The 23,990-nt window shown below is 31.4% G+C and overlaps 2 protein-coding genes across 2 annotated transcripts; one reads left to right on the plus strand and one right to left on the minus strand.

Moving 5' to 3' along the window:
- Window positions 1–489: 489 nt before the first annotated feature.
- On the plus strand, window positions 490–5,000 carry LOC107781011 (FHA domain-containing protein PS1-like). Its single transcript, XM_016601635.2, has 6 exons — window positions 490–963; window positions 1,873–2,057; window positions 2,173–3,426; window positions 3,918–4,053; window positions 4,155–4,540; window positions 4,641–5,000. The coding sequence occupies exons 1-6, from the start codon at window positions 666–668 to the stop codon at window positions 4,875–4,877; spliced, it is 2,496 nt and encodes an 831-aa protein (XP_016457121.2). The 5' UTR covers window positions 490–665; the 3' UTR covers window positions 4,878–5,000.
- A 388-nt stretch (window positions 5,001–5,388) lies between these two features.
- On the minus strand, window positions 5,389–8,330 carry LOC107781012 (protein SENSITIVE TO PROTON RHIZOTOXICITY 1-like). Its single transcript, NM_001325306.1, is given in 2 exon segments — window positions 5,389–7,086; window positions 8,272–8,330. A coding segment is annotated over 1 exon segment (1,545 nt). The 5' UTR covers window positions 7,055–7,086; window positions 8,272–8,330; the 3' UTR covers window positions 5,389–5,509.
- Between the last annotated feature and the right edge of the window lie 15,660 nt (window positions 8,331–23,990).

Below are 23,990 nucleotides of genomic sequence, written 5' to 3' on the forward strand. Positions count from 1 at the left end.
GGCTCACAAAAATCTAGCTTATAGGTTTTTGGGAACAACTCATCAAGATATTCCCGAAGGCATTTCTAAATCAACTCCTTCTATCCCACATTAATTTTTCTAAGTTAATTTGGGAATCAAAATTTACAAGTTTTACTATTAATTTTTTTTACTGTTTAGGTATTTAAAACTAAATTCATACGCTGATAGTTTTATCCTAATTTGACAATATCCTATTATGGTATTATAAATTTAACATATTCGTAGATTGTTAAAATTGGTCAAGTATAATTTACCTTTTCAAATTAAAATAGGACATTACAACTCCGATCAATAGAAGCATGAATTTCAGCTTCCTTAACATCATTTAGAAATTTTAAGAAAGGTGAATCTCAATAAGTTACTCCTATCTGGTTTACCAAAGGGGTAATTTATCTCAAAAGAAACGGAATTGGAGAGGATTAGAGCCAAACAAATTACAAAAAGCATTGTATTGTAATAATAGCGCTATTAAATGGGAAAATTAGCCGTTTCTTTCACACAAATTGTATTACCTCCCTCCCTTCCCTCTCTAACGGTCACCTTTTTCAAGATTATATTCAAAACACTCTTCTCATTTCCACCCAAAACACAATACACACACAGATTTTGCTCTGTCTCTCTCATTTTCTTCATTCTTGATCCTCATGGAAGACAAGCAGGAAGCTCAACCCATTTTAGAGAGTAAAGAAGAGAAGAAAATCCCAGTGTTTACAGTGCTAAAGAATGGTGCAATTCTCAAGAACATTTTCCTCCTTGACAACCCCCCTTCATCGTCTTCTTCTTCTTCAAATCAAGAAACAGCAGAATTTGAAGAGATTTTGGTGGTTGGTAGACATCCTGATTGTAACATTACGTTGGAACATCCAAGCATCAGCAGATTTCACCTCCGTATTCACTCTAAACCCTCCTCTCTCTCCCTCTCTGTTACTGATCTCTCTTCAGGTATTCTGCCTTTAAACTTCTTCTCTAAAGTTTGCCTTTTTTTTTATAAATTATTTATGGGTTTTTCCAGTTTTCTATCGCTATCTTAAATTGGGTATTTGTGTTTGCTTTCATCTTTTGGAGAATGTCTGTATTCAATCATCATATATGGTTCTTGAAACATCATTTTATAGTTTGCAGTAATCCTCTTGATTTGTGATGGTAATTTTGAGTTATTTTCTTGAATTTTATCCTACTCTTGTTTGCAGTAGATTCATTCTAATCTTCATATATGGCTCTTGAAGAAGGTCTAAATTCTTGATATCTTGAGGGTTTCTATAATTTCTTCTTTTTGCATTTGATGGTGCAATTTTGGCTTTATCAATGTGTCATCTTTCAATAATTTTGTTACTGTTGCATTTTTCTTGATGATCACAAAATTTGTGAATTATGTGAAGATTTTTTGAAATCTCTACCCATATCTTGATTGTTACAGATTTTAGTTGTTGAATGGGGTTTTATGAGTCTGTAGTATTACAGACTCTTTGTACAGTTTATTGAGGAGGTTAAATGATGCCGCGTACGATATATCTGTTTTTGTTTCCTGTAGATACTCTATAATGTTCATTTTATGGTTGTTAAAGTTGTTAAAATTCAGCGTCTTCGAGCTAGTGCATGTCTTTGGAGTTCTGTAATAGCATGTGAACTTTAAACTCTTGAAATCTTGTTGGCTATTATCAATGATACAATGTGTTGTCTTTCAAGCTTCAACCATTTTTCCCAATTGATTAAGATTTAAGACATAACTACTGATGTCAAAGCCTATTTTTGTGTGACGGTTTTATCTCTCGCCAATTGCAGTCTTGTTTAGACCATTTCATCTTGCTTCTTTCGTTAATCAGTAAGGTCATTTCATCTTGTCCTCTGTAGTTCATGGGACATGGATTTCTGGTAAGAAAATCGAATCAGGAGCTCAAGTGGAGTTGAAAGAAGGTGATAGGATGCAGCTTGGAGGTTCAAGCAGGGTTTACAGGCTTCACTGGGTCCCAATCAGCCGCGCATATGATACGGAGAATCCATTTGTACCAGAAAACAAAGAGGAGGAACAACATCAGGTGAGCTGAAGCAGTGGTAATATCTTCAAAATATATAGGTTCAGAATTATGGTTCAGTAACTCCATTTTCTTATTCTTTGCCTTGTTGTGCAATGTGCATTTATTGATGCTCTAGGATGAGAGTGGCTTTTCTTCCCAGAATGACCAAATCCAGAAAGAGGATGATGATATGGTGCAGGGTCTAGACTCGTCATTTTCTGGTGTGAGTTCGTTACCGCGTGTGAGAAGTTTGACTCCCCCAGCTCCTCCACTGCTTGAGCAAATGAGTTCTCCCTTTCCTGATAAGTACGAGGCAGCAAACAGAAGTAATCTACCTGGGAATATCCATGAAGAAGGTGAAATCAGTTTGCTGCAGCCTGCTTCTTATCAACCTGACAAGGAAAATAGTGCACCAGAAGCGCTTCTTGTCTCAGAACAGTCCAAAACAGAAAATGTAATAGATGGTACACCGGAAAGATCACCGCAAAGATGTTCAAGCATTTGGTCTAGAAGGGGAAAACTTTTCAGTGTTCAGATTCAAACTGGGAGAGATAGGGCAATGAATGAAAAAGTTGACATGGAAACTGAAGTCGAATCGCTTAATCGTGAAAGAGCAGGAATTAATTCAGTTTCTAAAGATCTTTTTGCTAGTGGAAACAAGGATAAAGAGGAAGAGGTCTTTACTCCTGACAAAGAGAACAGTACTCCTAGTTCTCTCTTCCTTGGATCCGTGAAGAAATTGTGTCTTTCTGAGATGACAAATGTATCAGATAGTAAGTCTGTGCTTTCTAATATGGATGAGAATGAAGAGAATTTCACTCCGGACAAGGAGAATAGGACACCAAACACGCGTTTGCTGAGGTCGATGAAGAAGATGGGAAGCCAGCATCAAGTTAAGCATCCAAAACCCTTTAAATCTTCATCTCTGAAAAATGTGGTTGAGCCAATGGCCAATCGAGCTGAAGGTCTTGTATCCCACAAAAAAGAGAAGCTAGGATCAACTACTAAATCAACATGGTCTGATATGGATGACAATGATGAAGAAATGTTCACTCCAGATAAAGAAAATATGACACCTGGTACTCATTTTATGAGAGCAATGAAGAAAATAGCAATGTTGGAAGATGTTCAGCATCTAGAAGCGTTTAAATTTCCTCTGAACAGTGTAGTTGATTCCATATTCCATCAAAATGGAACTCCAAACCTTGCTTCCAGAAATCTAGAGAGATCAGAGGTAAACACAGTGAAGAACAGAATGGATAGGGTGCCTTTTCAATCCCTTCTTGTGAACAGCCCCGCAAAGACCAGCTCAATATCTCCACATGAGGACCTTAAGTTGAGTGACAGTCCTATCAAGTATCGAGAGACTAAGGAGGCATGCCCCTTCTCTGTAAGTTCAATATCAAACTTTTTATGCTGAAAACGTTTTTTTCTTCTAAGATTAGCATAGACAGAGGCATGTTTCCAAGCTGCAGTACTTGTCATTAGCTTCTGAGAGATGCATCCACTATATTCTTTGAGACAAGTTGAGTCACACAGCAAATTTGTTGGTTTGGAGGAGTCTTTTTGAAATGAGTTTTGGCTAGGATGCAGTACTTGTCATTAGCTTCTGAGAGATCGTAGATTTGGAGGAGTCTTTTTGAAATGAGTTTTGGCTAGGATGCATTTCTTCTGGTTGGATTTGTTTTAGTTTCTTGTCCACTATATTCTTTGAGACAAGTTGAGTCACACAGCAAATTTGTTGGTTCAAAGGATTAGCTAATAATGTTATTCAAGCGTTCTTCTTTGTTCAAACCTTACAAGTTAACAGTTAGTTTGACTCTCTGGTGTAAATGTAGAAACTTGAAGATCTCTAATTTGTGTCCTAAAATTTATCTGCAGAATAACAGTGTCGTGGAACAGAATAGGACGTGGACCATGGTAGTAGACACTGGTTCTTTGCTGCATAAAGAATCAAGGAAAAGTTTGCAGCTGCTGCAAGGTCTCAAGGGGACATACCTGATAATACCAAGAACCGGTAATGAATTACCCCTGAAAGTTTCATCATTTTCAAATATGTCCATCATATTGGTCTAGACTGCCTGCTTTGGCTGATCATTACCTGCTCCTTGTCAACAGTTGTAAGAGAATTGGATTGCATGAAGAGGCGTGCTAGTCTGTTTAGAAAGACAACAGAGGTATCTGCAGCATTAGAATGGATAGAAGACTGCATGATAAATGCAAAGTCATGGATTCACGTACAGAGTTGCGCGGAAGAAACAAGATCAGTGGCACCAACTCCTCCTGCTACTGCTCCATTGTCTTTGTTCAGTGAGGAGAATGGCATGTTCCCTATTGGTGGCTCTCTTCCATTTTCTCCACATGGTGGTCTAATGGAATCTGCCTCACCCACAGCAGAAGATCATATCCTTGAATATGCCCTCTTCTTCAAAAGAACCAACAAGAACGGACAACTCGTCCTCCTTAGCAATGATCTTACCATGAAAATCAAGGCCATGGCAGAAGTAAGACCATAACCACCCATCTACCTTTTCAATATTCCATTTTCCAAAACAAAAAGCTGTACGTGATGAATTCTTTTACCTAATGTTAATTGACGTGCAGGGTTTAAACTGTGAGACAGCAGAAGAGTTTCGCGAGAGCTTAGTGAACCCATTCTCTGAGCGGTTTCTTTGGAAGGACAGTTCTCCTAGGGGAAGGACTTGGTCATGCGAGGATGACTTTGTTCTTAGGGAAACATACTACCGTGGCCCTCCAAAAAAGACAGGAGAAGCTGCAAAAGGGTTGAAGCTCATATTGCTCCATAATTCTCATTATAGGCACATATGTTCAGCCAATTAGTTAGCTGTTTGCTGTTGTACAGCCCATTGAATCTTTCATGCTATGCTCTCAAGTGCCAATGTTTCACTATTTTTGGAACCTTTTATTATTGCAATAAAATGGTTGTTTGCTTCTTTTTTTTTTGAAAATCTGGGTAATTCATAAATTTTTAGTTCATTCTTTTTTGGTTGTTTGGTTCTTCTTCCTTTTTTTTTTTTTTTTTTTTTGTGCAAATCTGTGTAATTCATAAATCTTCGGTCCACGTTTTTTTTCTTTGTTTTATTAACCCCCACCCCAAAAAAAATTTGAAAAAACAGAAAAAGGAAGAAGTGATAAATTATATTACACAGTTTGGTGGTAAATTATTAACATCTGATTTGCTGCTAAAAGGAACGCAATTCCCTTGGCTAAGTAATTAGGGACGGTTCTGATATCAATCAAGATTCTTGTAAAGGCTGTATGAGCTTAACCTTCGGTAAAATTACTTTAACCAGTTAACGAGTAATCCTTTTTTACTTGCTGCAACTGAACAAACTCATAGCAACAATGACACTAAAAATTTTAAGAAAAACAATTTTAGTTATTCTGAGAAAACAATGACATGATGATGATAGAATAGAGCTACACTGAATCAAATACAACTTGACATGATGTTATTCCAGTTCAGTAGAACTCATATATTTTGCAGCCTTGTGAGGAGGGTATTCACATGATCCAGATAGCAGAAACGAAAATGAGCTATCTGACTCATCAAATGGTGGTCGAGGGAACTCTTGAAATCCATTAAGATTGCTAGTATCAAAGTTCAAAGGCGAGAAATAACTGCCTGGATCATCTGCAGCGCTTTTTATATCCCTAGGATCTTGAAACTCATTGCCATGTGAAGCATTTACCTTAAAATCTTCTTGCCGCGCTTTCATGGTGACTTCACTTGTTTGGCCTCGGTCAGATGTCCCAGCAGATCCTTTAGTTTCATCCAGCGGAACTGCAGGAGTATGACCTTGAAAAAGTGCAATGTGTCCGAAAAGCTTATCTTTCCTAGAAAATGTTGTTCCGCAGGAACAAAGCCATTTATCCTTACCACAATGCTTTTCATGTGTTTTAAGATCAGCAATAACCGAAAATTTCTTTATATTACATCTACTGCAAGTATAAGCTTTCTCACAGTGGGTTCTCTTGTAATGGTTTTTCACACATAAGATGGTCTTCAAAGGCTGAAACTTCTTATGCTCCTTATTGCGCTTGCATCCAACATTAGGACAGGAATACCTTTTGATGAGTGTTGGCTCGGAGCTTGGTTCTTTATGAGGCTTTGCAAGAGCTGCTGGAGTCTTGTACTCATCACCATGACCTCTCATGTGCATCCGCAAATTGGCATCCCTCTTAAATCCCTTGCCACAAATTGTGCAAAAGTGAGTGTGTGGTGCAAGGATTTCCTCCTTCTCCAACTGCAGAATCTCATAGGAACCGGGAGGAAGGTTCTCTTCTTCCTCAGCTTCATCTTCATCTTTTGATTCATGTCCATCAACAGCATGGCTTTGTTCAATTCCACAATCTCTCAACTGGTCAACGTGGTTGGACTGATCTTCCACTTTAGTAACACCACCATCATTACATGGCAGTCCCCCGCCATTAGTACATGTTGCAGAAGGAACTGTGACGCCACCAAACTGCACAAGTTGGCTAGCAGCATGGCTCACGGAGGAAAGTGAGTGCTTCATAGTTGGAAGAAGACTTCCTGCAGTTGAAACCAATTGGACTATAATAGAAGTAAGGTCCGCTGTGATTAACTGTTGCTGCTGAACTATAAGGTCATTTCCCTGAAGCCCAGTCTGACCTCTCCGCCCAACAATCAAATGCACTAGTTCCTGGAGCTGATGAATCTTTTGCTCGAGAAACGAAAGGTTGTTTAGCAAATTACTTGGATCCCAGTCCTTTGTGCTGGTCGAGTCATGATTTTCATTCATCTGATTCCCATGTTGATCCATCTGATATGTGTGTTTTGGTTGAGTAAATCCAGAAAACTGTTGCTCAATCCTGGTCTGTTGATCCAAATAAGAGGAACCTTCCCACTTCTGCGCATGCAGATTGAAATTGGTAAATGAATGGTTATCTGAGGGCACAATTTTCAGTAATTCATTGCCAGATGAAGACGGCTTTGTCCAAGGATCTTCACTAAGACTGTCATCAGGATCCATATCTTAATCTGCTTCCTAAAGTAAAAAAAAGACTGCACAAAGAAAAGTTGGAAAGCAAAGAAAATTAAGAGCACTTTATCAATCAATCAAATCCATATGACACAACCATGAAAATAGTATTATTCAGTAACATATGAATTAATTGAATATACTTTACATTAAAATCATCAGGAGAGTACTCAAGACCGCAACTTCAAAAGCATAAAAAAAACAAAGAAAAGAACATCAAAGACACGGTGTTTATGATATGATACGCCGAGAATGATCATACGTGAGTAGCATAGTACCAGGTACAGGTAGGTAACATTAACTTCTAACAAGCTAACAACAACAACAACAACCACCTAGTAAAATCCCATTAGTGGGGTCTGGGGAGGGTAGTGTGTACGCAGACCTTACCTCTACCCCGAAGGAGTAAAGAGACTGTTTCCGAAAAGATCCTCGGCTCAAGAAAACAAAAAGACAAAAGACAAGCTAACGTTAAAAGTTAATTATACCGCGCCATCCCTATTCGACACAGTTACATCAAGGCAAACAAACAGTCTAACCAATAGTACGGATGGTACAACTGCGACCAAATTCATTCTTTCTAATAAAGTTCAAACCATAAATCTGGTGTTTCAATTTACATATATCTACTCATAGTATGTTCTTTATCATCTTGACTTCTAATTCAATTGTCATGTATCCAGCTACTAAAAAAAATTCTTCTTTCTTTTTTTCTTTTTAAAAGTGAATATCCCACAGTAAACTTCCACAAAAACAATAAAAACCAAAAAAAAAATTCCAGTAATTTTCAAGTCTAATGGTCCAGTCCACCCCTTTAAAAACCAAACGACGCCGTTTGGGGTTGACAGATCTGAACCGTTGATCTCTTTTCATCCAACGGACCGGAACTCCTCACTCTACCCATATTTAACTATCCAAACCCTTCAACCCCCCCCCCCCCCCCCAAAAAAAAAAAAAAAAGAAAAAGAAAAAAGTCTAATATGAAATTCTTCTCCTCAATTGACAAAAGTCCTTCTCGCTTCCTTATCTGAGAAAAACCTATTACAGCATATTCACGTACACATCAAATTTGATCTTCTTCTTTTTTGTATTTATGTCCACAGGAAATCACACGGTCAACTCATCAAAGACTAGACTTTTCAGCAAGAAATAATTATAGGATCATAGAAAAAGTGAATTAAAACCCCATAGAAATCATGAAAACTCACCAGATTGAAGGTCAGCCAATGCTTAATCTTTTTGTTCAGAGATGTAGGAAAGCGAAAGAGAAAAGTTGTTGAACCCCAGTTCATATATATAATAATAGGAGTAAGCAAGCGTATTTGATTCCTCCTACCGATTGCTACCCAAACAGAGTCTAAGGCCTACTGATGGGACCCACTGCTCTCCCAGACTATCTGACTTCACTTCTGTTAAAAATTTAGTCGCAACTAGAGTTTTACACGAAAAAAGAAACATAAAATCTTTTATTACTTAGTAATGATTAAATAATATAGTAGAGTTTAACATCTATCTATATTTTTTATTTTTTATATTATTAAAAGGAGAGGACAAAGTCATCTCCTTAAGTCAAGTGGCAGCCTAAAAAAAAGCCACATGACATAATTAGTTATTGATTATTATTTTTAAATTTAAATATCTATAAAAAACAAAAAAATAAAAAATAAAAAAATACCATCTATATATATATTTATAATTAATTATAATAAAAAACGAAAATATAAATATATAAAAAAATAACTACCAATCAAATTGGTTGGGAGTAGTTTCAAGTTGGAGTTTCAAAATAATTTTAAAATAAAAAATGATATTAAAAAAAAATACCAATTCAAATTGGGGAGTAGTTTTAAGTTGGACTTTTAAAATTATTTTAAAATAAAAAACGAAAATAAAGAAATAAAAAACTTTTGATTCAAATTGTGGAGTAGTTTCTTTTTAATATTGTAGTGTGTGTGTATTATATATATATAAAGAGAAGTAAATAATTATATGATGCCAAGTGCGGTATAACCATAAAACAATAAGTGTAGATTTTTAGGACAAAGCTCCAACAAAGTTGGAACTTTTAATTTATTTTATAATAAATATCGAAATAAAAAAAATAAAAGAATCTATATCTTCTATATTATTATATTATTAAAAGGAGATGACAAAGCCATCTCCTTAAGCCAAGTGGAACCTAAAAAAGAGCCACATGGCATAATTAGTTACTAATTAGTTATTGGTTATTATTTTTAAATTTAAATATCTATAAAAATAAAAAATAAAAAACTACCAGCTATATATAATTAACTATAATAAAAACGAAAATATAAATATATAAAAAAAATAACTACCATTCAAATTGGTTGGGAGTAGTTTCAAGTTGGAGTTTCAAATCTATATATTATTAAAAGGAGAGGACAAAGCCATCTCCTTATATTCAAATCTATTCAAATCTATATATTAGTAGGATAATATTATTAAGAACAACAGAATCTATATATTAGTAAAAGGAGAGGAAAAAGCCCTTTCGTTAATCCAAGTGGCAGCTTAAAAAAAAGCCACATGACATAATTAGTTACTAAATTTATTATTTAGTTAATAATTAATTATTGATTATTCTTTTTGAATTTAAATATATATAAAAACGGAGAGGACAAAGCCATCTCCTTTAGCCAAGTGACAGCCTAAAAAAAAGTCACATGGCATAATTAGTTACTAATTAGTTATTATTTTTAAATTTAAATATCTATAAAAAACAAAAAAAATAAAAAATAAAAAACTACCAACTATATATATAGATATATAATTAACTATAATAAAAAACGAAAATATAAATATATAAAAAAATAACTACCATTCAAATTGGTTGGGAGTAGTTTCAAGTTGGAGTTTCAAATCTATATATTATTAAAAGGAGGGGACAAAGCCATCTCCTTATATTCAAATCTATTCAAATCCATATATTAATAGGATAATATTATTAAGAACAACAGAATCTATATATTACTAAAAGGAGAGGAAAACGCCCTTTCGTTAATCCAAGTGGCAGCTTAAAAAAAAAGCCACATGACATAATTAGTTACTAAATTTATTATTTAGTTAATAATTAATTATAATAAAAAATTTATATCTAAATATTATTAAAAGGAGAGGACAAAGCCATCTCCTTTATCCAAGTGGCAGCCTAAAAAAAAGCCACATGGCATAATTAGTTACTAATTAGTTATTATTTTTAAATTTAAATATCTATAAAAAACAAAAAAATAAAAAATAAAAAAATAAAAAATAAAAAAATACCATCTATATATATATTTATAATTAATTATAATAAAAAACGAAAATATAAATATATAAAAAAATAACTACCAATCAAATTGGGTGGGAGTAGTTTCAAGTTGGAGTTTCAAATCTATATATTATTAAAAGGAGAGGACAAAGCCATCTCCTTATATTCAAATCTATATATTAGTAGGATAATATTATTAAGAACAACAGAATCTATATATTACTAAAAGGAGAGGAAAAAGCCCTTTCGATAATCCAAGTGGCAGCTTAAAAAAAAGCCACATGACATAATTAGTTACTAAAGTTATTATTTAGTTAATAATTAATTATAATAAAAAAATCAAAATATAAATATATGTAAAAATAATTACTCATTCAAATTGGGTGGGATTAGTTTAAAGTTGGAGTTTTTAAATTATTTTAAAATAAAAAAAAACAAAAAATCTATATCTATATCTATATATTATTAAAAGGAGAGGACAAAGCCATCCCCTTAAGCCAAGTGGCACCCTAAAAAAAAGACACATGGCATAATTAGTTACTAATTAGTTATTATTTTTAAATTTAAATATCTATAAAAAATAAAAAAATAAAAGATAAAAAACTACCAACTATATATAGATATATAATTAACTATAATAAAAAACGAAAATATAAATATATAAAAAAATAACTACCATTCAAATTGGGTGGGAGTAGTTTCAAGTTGGAGTTTCAAAATAATTTTAAAATAAAAATGATATTAATCTCCTTATATTCAAATCTATTCAAATCTATATATTAGTAGGATAATATTATTAAGAACAACATAATCTATATATTACTAAAAGGAGAGGAAAAAGCCCTTTCGTTAATCCAAGTGGCAGCTTAAAAAAAAGCCACATGACATAATTAGTTACTAAATTTATCATTTAGTTAATAATTAATTATAAAAAAAATCAAAATATAAATATATGTAAAAATAACTACTCATTCAAATTGGGTGGGATTAGTGTAAAGTTGGAGTTTTTAAATTATTTTAAAATAAAAAACAAAAAATCTATATCTATATATTATTAAAAGGAGAGGACAAAGCCATCTCCTTAAGCCAAGTGGCACCCTAAAAAAAAGCCACATGGCGTAATTAGTTACTAATTAGTTATTATTTTTAAATTTAAATATCTATAAAAATAAAAAATAAAAAATAAAAAACTACCAACTATATATATATAATTAACTATAATATAAAATGAAAATATAAATATATAAAGAAATAACTACCATTCAAATTGGGTGGGAGTAGTTTCAAGTTGGAGTTTCAAATCTATATATTATTAAAAGGAGAGGACAAAGCCATCTCCTTATATTCAAATCTATATATTAGTAGGATAATATTATTAAGAACAACAAAATCTATATATTACTAAAAGGAGAGGAAAAAGCTCTTTCGTTAATCCAAGTGGCAGCTTAAAAAAAAGCCACATGACATAATTAGTTACTAAATTAATTATTTAGGTAATAATTAATTATAATAAAAAAATCAAAATATAAATATATGTAAAAATAACTACTCATTCAAATTGGGTGGGATTAGTTTAAAGTTGGAGTTTTTAAATTATTTTAAAATAAAAAACAAAAAAAAAACTATAAAAAACAAATAAAATAGAAGAAAAACAACTCATTCAAATCATGGAGTAGTTTCAAGTTGGTGTTTTAAAATAATTTTAAAATAAAAATATATATCTTATAATTAACTATAATAAAAAAATCAAAATATAAATATATGTAAAAATAACTACTCATTCAAATTAGGTGGGATTAGTTTAAAGTTGGAGTTTTTAAATTATTTTAAAATAAAAAACAAAAAAAAAATAAAAACAAATAAAATAGCAGAAAAACAACTCATTCAAATCATGGAGTAGTTTCAAGTTGGTGTTTTAAAATAATTTTAAAATAAAAATATATATCTTATAATTAAATAAAAAAAATGAAAATATAATTATATAAGAAAATAACTACCCATTCAAATTGGTAGTTATTTTTAATTAATAATTAGTTATTGGTTACTTTATTTAAATTAATAAATATATATATCTTATAATTAACTATAATATAAAAACAAAAATATAAATATATATAAAAAAAATAACTACCCATTCAAATTGGGTGGGAGTATTTTCAAGTTGGAGATTATTTTTTTAAAAAGCAAAAAAAAAGTTATAAAAAACGAAAAAAGAGAAGAAAAACTACCCATCCAAATCGGGAGTAGTTTCAAATGTGAGATTTAAAATAAAAAACGAAATTAAAAAATAATAAATTATCAATTCAAATTGGGGAGCAGTTTTAAGTTGGAGTTTTAAAATTATTTGAAAATAAAAAAACAAAAATAAAGAAATAAAGAAAACTTCAGAGAAAAATATTAAATAACGTAATATGCTAATGAAACTTTCTATTAACAATGTAGTAGCATTAAATATTTGAAAATATAATAAAAAAAATACATAACAAAAAAGTTATTCGATGTGCTGCCTGTATAAGTCCCGTTAGTTTAACAAAGATTTTATTCACTAAAATTTAGATAATATTATTAAAAACAACAGAATTTATATATTACTAAAAGGAGAGGAAAAAGCCCTTTCGTTAATCCAAGTGGCAGCTTAAAAAAAAGCCACATGACATAATTAGTTACTAAATTTATTATTTAGTTAATAATTAATTATTGGTTATTCTTTTTGAATTTAAATATATATAAAAAATGAAAATAATAAAAAAATATAAAACTACCATATATATGAATATATTCATATATATATATATATATATATATATATATATATATATATATATATATATATATTAATTGATTACTTTATTTGAATTATAAATATAGATATCTTATAATTAACTATATAAAAAATGAAAATATAAATATAAAAAAAAACTACCCATTCAAATTGGGTGGGAGTAGTTTCAAGTTGGAGTTTTTAAATTATTTTAAAATAAAAAAGCATAAAAAAAAATCAATAGTAATAAATTATATATCTTCTCATATATTACAAAAAGAAAGCGAATACTAAATATTGTTTAATATAATAAAGAAAAATAGAATAAAAACGTTATTCACTTATTATATAAGTACGTTTGATTAATAGAGATTTCATTATTGGGTATATCGTATTGACAAACAAGATGACTATTGAATATTATTAAAGCAATATGATCTAATAGGATCAAACAAGCATGATCATAATTTAATTAATTATTTTTAATATTGACCGCGCATCGCGCGGGTACGACTACTAGTTTCTTATAATAACACGTCACCAAAAAGTATCTACAAATAAGCTTTCTTAACATATAAATTTTATTATTTTTAAAACTAAGAAATAATACTTGCTGATAAAGGTAACATGATGATGTGATTTCTTACACTAATGATGCATTTAACTTAGACTTAAATAAATAACATATATATTTGCTTTAATTTTTAAATTGTTAAAATTAAATTATTTAATTCAATATAAATACGATATAAGTATTTACCCTATGTTAATGGTCTATTCTTGTTTTGGTCAAATTAATGGTCTATTCACTTTGGTGCGCGCAGTTGGTTGGTAAAAGTTTTGGGTTTATAGAATATGTGGTAAAAGAACATTTTACCATGTTTATTACAAGCGAAATCTGAATTTTTGTATTAATTATGATATGAAATTCAACTATTATTTCAAATTTGATTTTTATTTAAATTGTGCCACAATATGACAAAGATTATAAAATAGTTCTCTAACTTTTTTTCAATTACATGGACGTACCTTTCTTTGTGATATTTGGAGATGAATGTCATTTTCGTTCATATGTATATCTTCAACAATGTGGACTTTATGTACTAGAATTCAAATGTTAATTTTTTCCCCCTAATTCAAATGTTAATTTATATGCATATTTATTATAGGTGTTTATCGGGCGGGCTGGGACAGGTTGAACAAAAAAAAACTAGCTTGTCCGTTATCGGATCGGGTTGGTTAGAGGGCTGGGATAACGGGCTGGTAGCAAGTTGGAAATTTTCGGGTTATTTTGGGCCCGTTCGGGTTTGGGCTTAACGGGTTCGGGCGGGCCGGGCTAGTTAATTTTTTTTTAATTAAATTTTATTTTTCTTATTCAATGTTATTGATACTTAAGTGTTTGCAAACTTTTAAGGCTTAGAATTAAATTTTGAAGTTTAAACTTTAAAGTTTTAAATTTAAAATTTGAATTTTAAAATTTTAAAATTGAAATTAGAAAGTAAGTGACTACAAAAAATTATTTAATAAGACCAATAGGTAATATGTAAGGAACAAACTCCGAAGGCTTTTATTTTATATTTTAATACTTCAAATTAATTTGCAAGTTCTTTTTTGATTTTTTTATTTTTGAACTTGCAAATTAAAAGTTTACAACAATTATAAAAAATAAGAAATAGTACATCACATATTTTGCATCATTTTTGTAAGTTCTTCCATGTCAACATGAGGTTCTTGGTTTCCGGCATTGGTTGAATCAGAACCATAAACCATTATATCTCCAATTTCTTGGTCTTCCTCTTCGTCTACCTCGGCACACCCTTGATTTCGCCGTTCTGATCTTATCCAATCTTTAAAGCACACTAGAATTTTCAAAGCGTTGCTGCCCAATGAATGACGAGTATCTCCTAGCTGCTGCCTTACATGGCTAAATGCGCTCTCTGATGCAACTGTTGAAATCGGCACATGTAGCACGTCTCGAGCCATGGCCGAAAGAACATGAAATTGATTTGAGTTGCTCTTCCACCAACCCAGTGGTAGAAAATCCTTTGTGAGGGGCTCTGGTGACTTTTGCAAGTAGAATTGGAGTTCATCAATATTCCTGCTACTGGTTTGTTGATGCTCTCCTAGTGTAGACCAAATCAAATAATCTTGAACACTATCATCATCATCCAAAGTTGTTCCAGATGTTGAAGTATTACTTGAAGGAATATTTGCATTTACAACTGAAGAAGCATCAAAAATATTAGCATAATAATTATATAAAGTTTGTAAATATTTGTGTAGATCAGAAATACAAGTGTCAATATGAGGAGTTTCAGTTGGTCCAACATCTAGATAAGTATATAAAACTCTGATTAATTGGCGACACTTTATCATTTTGATAGCACAATTTAAAATAGCACCAATTGCCTGCGAAGTTGACCCGTTTTCCCTCCCTTACTGGGCTCATGTTTAGAAAGTTCATTATAAATTTTACACTTTTTATAATTTTTTTGATCTTGTAGTCTATTAAAAAAATTCCAACACTTGCTTCTTAATCTTCGATTCTTCTTAATAGGGAGGGGAGGCTTACTCGTTCCACCCCTAATATTTTGAATTTGACTAGCATTACCAGGTGTAGGTGGTGGTGTTTCAAGATTATTGGATGATTGAATATCATCTAAAACATCATCTAAATCAGCATTTATATCATAATTTTCTTGCATTCGCTCATAATCTACATTTAAATTTTACGTGAACTTTCAGAAATATGTATAAAGCTACTAGAAGAACCAACACCACCTCTTGATCTTTTGAAAATTTTCTTACTATTACTACCACATTTACTAGTGCACGCTTTTTTTGTTACTCTAAGTAAATTTATTATGTAAATTAAATTAAGAAATTAAATTAATAATTCTAAATAATAAAATAAGTGTACACCAAATAAGAGAAAGAGATGGAACGAGTGTACTGGGATTCCGGATGCCGCACTAATTTTGATATAAAAAATCAAACTTCAATTGATAGACCGAAAGTCCGAAACTTGATAGTTGATACTTGATAGTACTTGATAGTTGATACCACACTTCACTTGAATACTTGATATTTGATAATACTAATTTTGTAATGGCTAAATTAAATAATAAATGAAACTTGAAATAATAAGTAATTGAGATTTGAGAAGTTAAGAACAATAATATCAAGAGAGAATTAAAGTAGTAAGAGAGTGAATTGTGAGAAAAAATGAAGAAGAAAGGGGGCTATTTATAGGTTTTAAAAGGTTAAAAATGTAAATTTTCAATTATTAGGGGGTGGGAGGGCTATATTTTTAATGGGGAAGGCCGAATTGGCCATTTGTGCAAAATCTAGTTGTTCCCCAACGATCATTTCTTAATTTGACCGTTGACAACTGTCCAAATAATTTAAAAAAATTATAACGGTAACCGGCTGAACCGGGCTGCAGCCCGTTAACAATCCGTTAATGGATTAGCAGGCTTAGTGGGTTACGGTGCACCGGTATCCAAAATGTGTTCGTCTAAAACCTGCCCCCGCCCAACCTGTCCTAGCCCGCACTCAAACGCTACAGTAACTGACTCACCCGAGCCGAAGCGGGTTGAAAACAGGTCAGCCCGGCCTGATTAACACCTTTAATATTTATTGCTCTTTCCAATTCAGTTTGCAGATAACCAAAACTAACTTACTCTTAGGGATTATTTGGCTAGAGAATAAGTTATCATAAAATTACAATAATAGAATTATAATACGACAATTAAACAATAACAAAATTATTTAGTGAATATATTTTTATTGAGAGATATTTGGTCATTGGACTAAAAAATGGGATAACATAGTATAATATAAAATATGTATTTAGTGTATAATAATAAGTTGAGATAAAATCTTATTTTTAATTTTTAACTTTGAATTTATTTAAGGACTTGGTGAAAGAGCCTTGGAAAGGGCATCTCTGTCCTTGTAATATACTTAATCTCGGGATTATTATCTCACCTTTAATATTGGGTAGATTATACCACAATTATGGTATAAATTAATCTCGAAAGTGCTAATTCTAGATTCAAAAATTCAATCAAAAGTATGATAAAATAATATCGCACCTAATTCCGAGATTTTTAATCACTTATCACACCAACCAAACGACCCCTTATGGTTTGTTGGAAAGCCATGTGTAATTATCTGACTGTGTTACACAACCCATTAATTACGCAACATAGCACTTACAATAACATATTTATTTTTTATAACATAATTACAATATAATATCAGGTGTCACATTTGATTATACAAGTGTAATTATATAGTTAGATATTTTTTTGTGTAAATAAAAGTTAATTAAAAAATTAAATACATTTTTTTTTCAAAAAATATGTAAACGCATTTTAATGTCTAATAATTATGTATGTACGTAAAAAATACTAGATATTATTTTCTATTAGATAATGTTATTTTTACTTAAACATCTGAAAGAATTGTTTGGAGCATAATTTCAGCTAAGAAATATGTTTAATATCTTTTGCTCCTATGAGATAAAGATTCCGCACGCAACTTATTTTATAAACTTTACAAGATCAAACCAAATAAAATACAAAAGTATTTACCAATCTACCTACATTTTCTTTCCAATTTATGTACCAAACTTGTGCTAGATCAGACTAAGATATTCAATTTACGGCAATGAAAGTTATAAAATGAGTCAAAAGTAATTATAAAGTAGAATATCATAAACTTATTTGAATTTTATTTAACTTTGCACAAACAACTAAAATTCTGATATAGGAAGAATGAAAATAAAACATTTTGTTTCTAATTAATACAATAGTTGTTTATAAGAAATGCAGAGTCAAAAAAAATAGAATTTAGTTTTATTTTTTATGATTTTAAGGGTGTGTTTGTGTGAAGGAAAATATTTTCCTGGATCACTCATTTTCCCTTGTTTGATTGGTGAGTGAAAATCTTTTTCTCGAAAATATTTTCTAGTGTTTGTTTAGAGAGTAGAAATTCTTTTTAGGAAAATAATTTTTTATGTTACTTTTCTTTCTCTCCTCCCCGCCCAAATCCCCATGTTTCCTATGCTCCCCCCTCTCCAAACCCCAAATACCCAATATTTTGAGAACTCTATTTTGTTCAAGAGTTTAATTATTCTTTTAAAAACTCACACAATACCCAAAGTGACTAATGTGTTGTTTTATTTTTTCACGCAAAAAAAACGTTGAAATTTTTGCTACATAATTCAAAAGAAAATATTATTTTTTGGTTAAAAAAGAAAGTACTCTTTCTACAACATGAAAAAAATACTCATTTTGTTAAAATGAGCGAAAATACTTTTTCTACATCATTAAAAGAAAATATTTATTTTAATGAAAAAACTTTTTCTACATCATAAAAAAGTACTTTTTTGATGAAATGAAAGAAAATATTTTTCCTACATCATGAAAAAAGTACTTTTTTTATTGAAATGAATTAAAATACTTTTTTACGTTATGAACAAATAATTATTTTGGTGAAATTAAAAAAGTACTTTATCTAAAAAGAAAGTAATCTTAATAATATTTCAATTTAGGGTAAAGGTAAGGCAGGGTTAGGGGAGTGTGGGTGGGTATGGTGGGCTGGGGTTATGGGGTGGTTGGGGTGAGGTGGGTTATGGGGAGGGATCGCTGGGGAAGGGAAATAATGTGGGGAAGGTTGAAGAAAAATTTTGGAATATATTCTCCCTTCTTTTGATACGGAAAATAATTTCCTCCGATTGAAGAAAAATGAGTTCGTGAGAAAAATATTTTTCAAAATATTTAAGCCAATCAAACATGAAAAAAATTAAAAAACCTTTTCCAAAAAATATTTTCCTTCATACCAAATTATGAAGTAATATTACTTTGGATCTAGAGCATAATTAATAAAATACTTACAAATTAAAATCATTTACCTTTCAATAACTTCTTCATGTTATCTTTTTGCATTTGGACTAGCGTAGAGAAAGTTCTATTCATGTTTGCATTTGGACTAGCGTAGAGAAAGTTCTATTCATATAAACATGACTCTCACTTAATTATTTATGGAAGTTTCTTAAAGGGAAATGTTTTAACACGGATTTTTTTTAAAAAAAAATAATCTAATACAAATGTCTAGAGGTGAAATATTGAGAATATTTTTTACCAAAAACACAGTGGAGCCCACTAAAGCCTCATTTGTTTCTGTTAAGATTAAGAAATCTGAATCTAGGGGTGTCAATAGTTGGGTTCGGCCGGTTATTTTATAAAATTTGTACCGTACTAATTTTTCGGTTATTCTATTATGTATAACCAAAATTAGATTTTTCAAAACTATCCCAAATATGTCGGTTTCTCTTCGGTATCGGTACGGTTCGGTAAATTTTCGGTAATTTTTTTAATGTCAGGTAAAAATCACTAGTAGAAGTAGGATACAATAACATACGTACTTAGGACTTAGTAAAACTCTCTAGGCATTTTTACAGTTTAAAAGGTGATGAATTAAGAAAATATGAAAGATGACTAGAGTATACATCTATCCATCAACTATTCTATATCAGCGTAAAAGAAACTAAGCAAATATAAAAATAATATAAATCACACGAGTGAAAAAATATTAACTAAGTTGGGATTCAAGAATAAAATCTATATAAGATTAAATATTCAAAAAGATAAATCAAAAATCATACGAAAGGAAACATATTCAATACATTATAGTTTGTTACTCATAGTCACTACAATACCTTATTTTTTGCTAGTGAACAAGCTGAAAATAATTTAGTTTCAATAGGAGTAACATAATAGGTTTGGGAATTATGATTTTAAGTTTAATTACTTGTTGGCTTGTAACTGTTTCATAATTTCAAGGCCCAAGAAAAAATTTAACGCTTTATTATTTTTAAACTTAATATATAACTATATTGTTCACATTATAAATCTATTCGGTACGGTTCGGTATTTTTTCGGTTTATTTTCATAAAATAAAAAATCTACCCTAATTATCGGAACGGTTATAGATATAAATACCTACGATTTTATTAAAAGAAACCTAAAATTCGGTTCGGTACGGTACAATTCGGTCGGTTTAGTCGTTTTTAAATATTCATTAACACCCCAATTTGAATATACATCTGAATATTAATATGTATATTAAGGTTAAAACGTCTGAATTTGAATACATATCTGAATACTAAGATGTTTTATTAAGATCTGAATACTCAATAATTAAGATTGTTTGTTTTCTCTATATCTGAACGTATAAAACTTGTCTTCATTTAAAAATTAATAAGTAAACTCAAATTAAATAGTACTAATTAATCTAATATTATATTAATAAATTATTTTAAAAAAACTTATATGGTGGTTGGTGGTAATGATGGTTAACAGTGATGGTTGTGGGTGCCGACTGGATAGTGGCTGGTGGTGGTGGTTGATAGTAGTGATTATGGGTAGTAGATGGTGGACGACAATAGTAGTTAATGGTGGTGGTGACTGATAACAGTAATGAGTGATATATAGTAGTGATTGGTGATTGTTATAGTAATGGTGGTTGGTGGTGATGGTTGTAAATGATGGCTAGTGGTAATGACAATTGACATTCGAGCTTGGCAACGGTGATGGTTGTGGCCGAGGATGGTGGTAATGGGTGGTGGGTGGTGGATGGTTGGTGGTGATAGTCTATAATGGTGGGGTGCAACGATAATAGTGGTGATTGTGATTAGTGGTGAAAGTACAATAGTAATAGTGAAATATTATTTTTACCTAAATTCTTGAATGTATAACATCTTCTTAATGATATTAAGACTTTATTATAGATCCTAATCATTGATATCTACTCAAATCCATTAAGTGATTGTAGAATTGAAAAAACAAACAGACTTAATGGTTAAGATCTGAATAATTAAGATTCAAATCAAAAAAATAAACGCATTTAATAACTAAAATCTGATTGATTAAGATTCAAACTTCCATTAAGTGCAAATAAATGAAGCATAAGTCACCTGCTTGCAAACATTGACCTAGTGTGAGCATGTGATTTTTGCCCTATACGAAATACTCCTATAAAATTCCAAAAATAGGTTTTCTGTTAGTTATTTGCCATTTTTAGGAATATTTCTAGAATTTTCTTAATTATTTGCATTTCTCTGCATGTTTAATTTTTATTTAAATCATGAAAAATACTAAAAAATATCATGCATTGTATTTAGGATTTATTTTTACATTTTTAGAATTAATCAGTAATTATTTGTTTTATAGAAATTTGAAAATCACAAAAATAGCTCATTTTTATATTTTTGTCTTTTAATTTTTTTTAGTTTATTGATTTTTCTCTTTTAATTTAGAAGTAAGTGGTGTTTGTAATTTTTATAATTAGTTAAATAGTTTAATTTCACATTTTAGATAATTTAGAATTTTTAATTATTAGGATTTTTAATTAAAAAAAAGAAAGAAAAAGAGAAAAGAAAAGGAATAAAAAAGGTTCTCCAAAAGAATGGATTTTCGGAATTGGTTTAAATAACCAAAGAGCCCAAAAATTCGACCCAAACCAGTGCAAATCCTACCCAAAACCAAGCCCAAAACCAATTATACCCGATCCAGCCCCGTTTAACTCCCTACCCAAAATAAATGTAACTGTCCTTATAACCCGACCTACCCCCCAACCAAACCCCTGTCATTCTTCATCTCCCTTCTTTCAAACAACAAACCCTAGCCGCCCTTTAATCCCACGCTACCTCCACCGCAAACCACTACCGAAAATCGCCTCATGACGGTTTCGGTGGTCCAATCGTCCCCAAAATAACACCACAAAATCCCCTTCACCTCTCCATTTCAAATCTCCATTCCCTTTTCTTCGAATCATGCCCAAACTTTTCGAATCTTGAATCGAAAATCCGGGCCAAAACCTAACACGGTCCAAAGCCTCCCAAAGTTACACCCTACGATTCTTACCCCCATCTGAACCCCAAACCGCCATTAGCCCCTTCCGAATCAGCCTTGAGTGCTTCGAATTTTAGATCTCGTAATTTTGAAGAACCCTAATTTTCCCTTTTCTTCTTTTCTTGATCTATGTTTGGTCGAATGGACTTGAAACCTCCATTAATCGACTGTTCGTCGATTAATGGTAGTCAAAGTCCATTTCAGAGGGTTTTGGATGAATTCCCAATTTGACCTAATTCTGGAACAATTTTAGGTACATCTTCTTTTCTTCTGTTCATTTCAATATTATCCTTATTTGTCTTCTGCATGTTTAGTGGTTTTGTTAGATGCATGTATAGGTTTCTTGTTATGCATTTTTATCATTTAGGAACTAATCATGTTAGTTTAGATTTTATTTTTAGTTCTAGTTTGTTTGTTACTCAGTTTCCTCTGTAATTTTATTTTTTCCTCTTCTAATTTCTTTTCCTCTCTTCTAATTACATCTCTGACTAGTTGCATGTTTAGGCTAATTTCAGATTTTCGTTCGCATGTTTAGTTTAACTTAAAATTTGTTTTCAATTGATTCTACTGTTAATTTGCTTGTGCATAGGTTTAATAATTTGAATTTGAATTTCATGCTAATATTAGGTTTAAGGCTTTCATCCGTATTTGTGTAATTTCTGTTAAAATTAGGTTAAATTATTTCTCTTATATTTTGTTTAATGTTTTAGATTTTGTCCATGCAAATTGAGTTTGTTTTTAGTTTAAAGTTTATTTGCTCAATAGTCTTTTCTTTGATCCTTTTGTGTGTACTAATTTTGGCCCTAGGATTTTAGTCTTGATTTGTCCACAATTAGGAACCCTAGGGACCTAAGTGAATAAAGGATTTTAGATAAAAGCTGAAATAAGTAGTAATTTGAAGGTTAAAAATGGGTTCCACATAGACTAAAAATCAAAAACTTTCTAGGAAAGGTACATATGTCCTAGCTGTTATAAAAGATGCTGAAATATAGGACAGCTGTACCAAGGGCTGTTAAAAAGACTGTACTATTATTGTGATGACCCAAAAGGTCATCACTTGTGTTGCAAGTGCATTCAGTATTCCGAGGCCTAAAAACCTCCCTTTTTACCCCACCTTGATTTACGTGCGTGGTCCAGACCTATATTCGGAAAGCCTTCTATGTGAAAATATGAGAAATAGAAATTTTAGAGTTAAAACTTTGATTATGGTTGACTTTGGTCAACATTCTTAGCAAACGGACCTGGATTCGTGTTCCGACAATCCCGGGAGGTCTGCAGTAAAATATGGGACTTGGGCGTATGCCTGGAAATGAATTCCGAGGTCCCAATCCTTAGAAATTAATTTTTGAAAGAAATTGTTTTACTGAATTATCTAAGGAATAAAGAAAAGAATTAATGTTTGAAACTATTGTTATCGGGACCGTATTTTTATTCCGGAGCCCGGTACAAATTTGTTATAGTATTTAAAAGATAACTGTGAAATTTGGTGAAAACGGAGTTTATTTGACGTGAGTTGGACTTCCGGTTGAAGAGTTATGAACCTTTGAGAGTTCTTGATGAAAATGTTGAGTTTTAAGGTTTAATTCATGATTTACATGGTATTTTGATGATGTGATCGCACGAGTAGGTCCATATGATATTTTTGAGTTAGTATGACATTTGGTTTGGAGCCCCGAGGGCTCGGGTGAGTTTCGGGATGTTTTTACACTTAGGAAAAAGTTGCAGATTCAGAAAAGTTGCAGGTTTCTGAAGCCAGGTCTCGCGGTCCGCGGTGGAAGCTTCGCGGTCGCGGTAGGGAATTCGCGACCGCGGTGGGATTTGTGCGGTCCGTGATGAGCAAGGCCAAGCCTTCGCGGCCGCGCTTGATTTCTTGTGGTCCACGGTGGAGCTCCACGGTCGCATTCAATTTTATGCGGTCCGCGGAGAGGGTCTGAGATGAGTATACTTAAACGGACTTTTCAGTTATTTTTCACT

This window comes from Nicotiana tabacum, chromosome 16 (assembly GCF_000715075.1).
Source record: "Nicotiana tabacum cultivar K326 chromosome 16, ASM71507v2, whole genome shotgun sequence".
Classification (NCBI taxonomy): Eukaryota; Viridiplantae; Streptophyta; class Magnoliopsida; order Solanales; family Solanaceae; genus Nicotiana; species Nicotiana tabacum.

Bases quoted from the DNA above. Each gene is read 5' to 3' on its own strand.
- LOC107781011 (XM_016601635.2), top strand. From the start codon at position 666: ATGGAAGACAAGCAGGAAGCTCAACCCATTTTAGAGAGTAAAGAAGAG. The intron at 2,058-2,172 runs GTGAGCTGAAGC...TTGATGCTCTAG, and splicing joins AAGAGGAGGAACAACATCAG to GATGAGAGTGGCTTTTCTTC. The intron at 4,541-4,640 runs GTAAGACCATAA...ATTGACGTGCAG, and splicing joins AAATCAAGGCCATGGCAGAA to GGTTTAAACTGTGAGACAGC.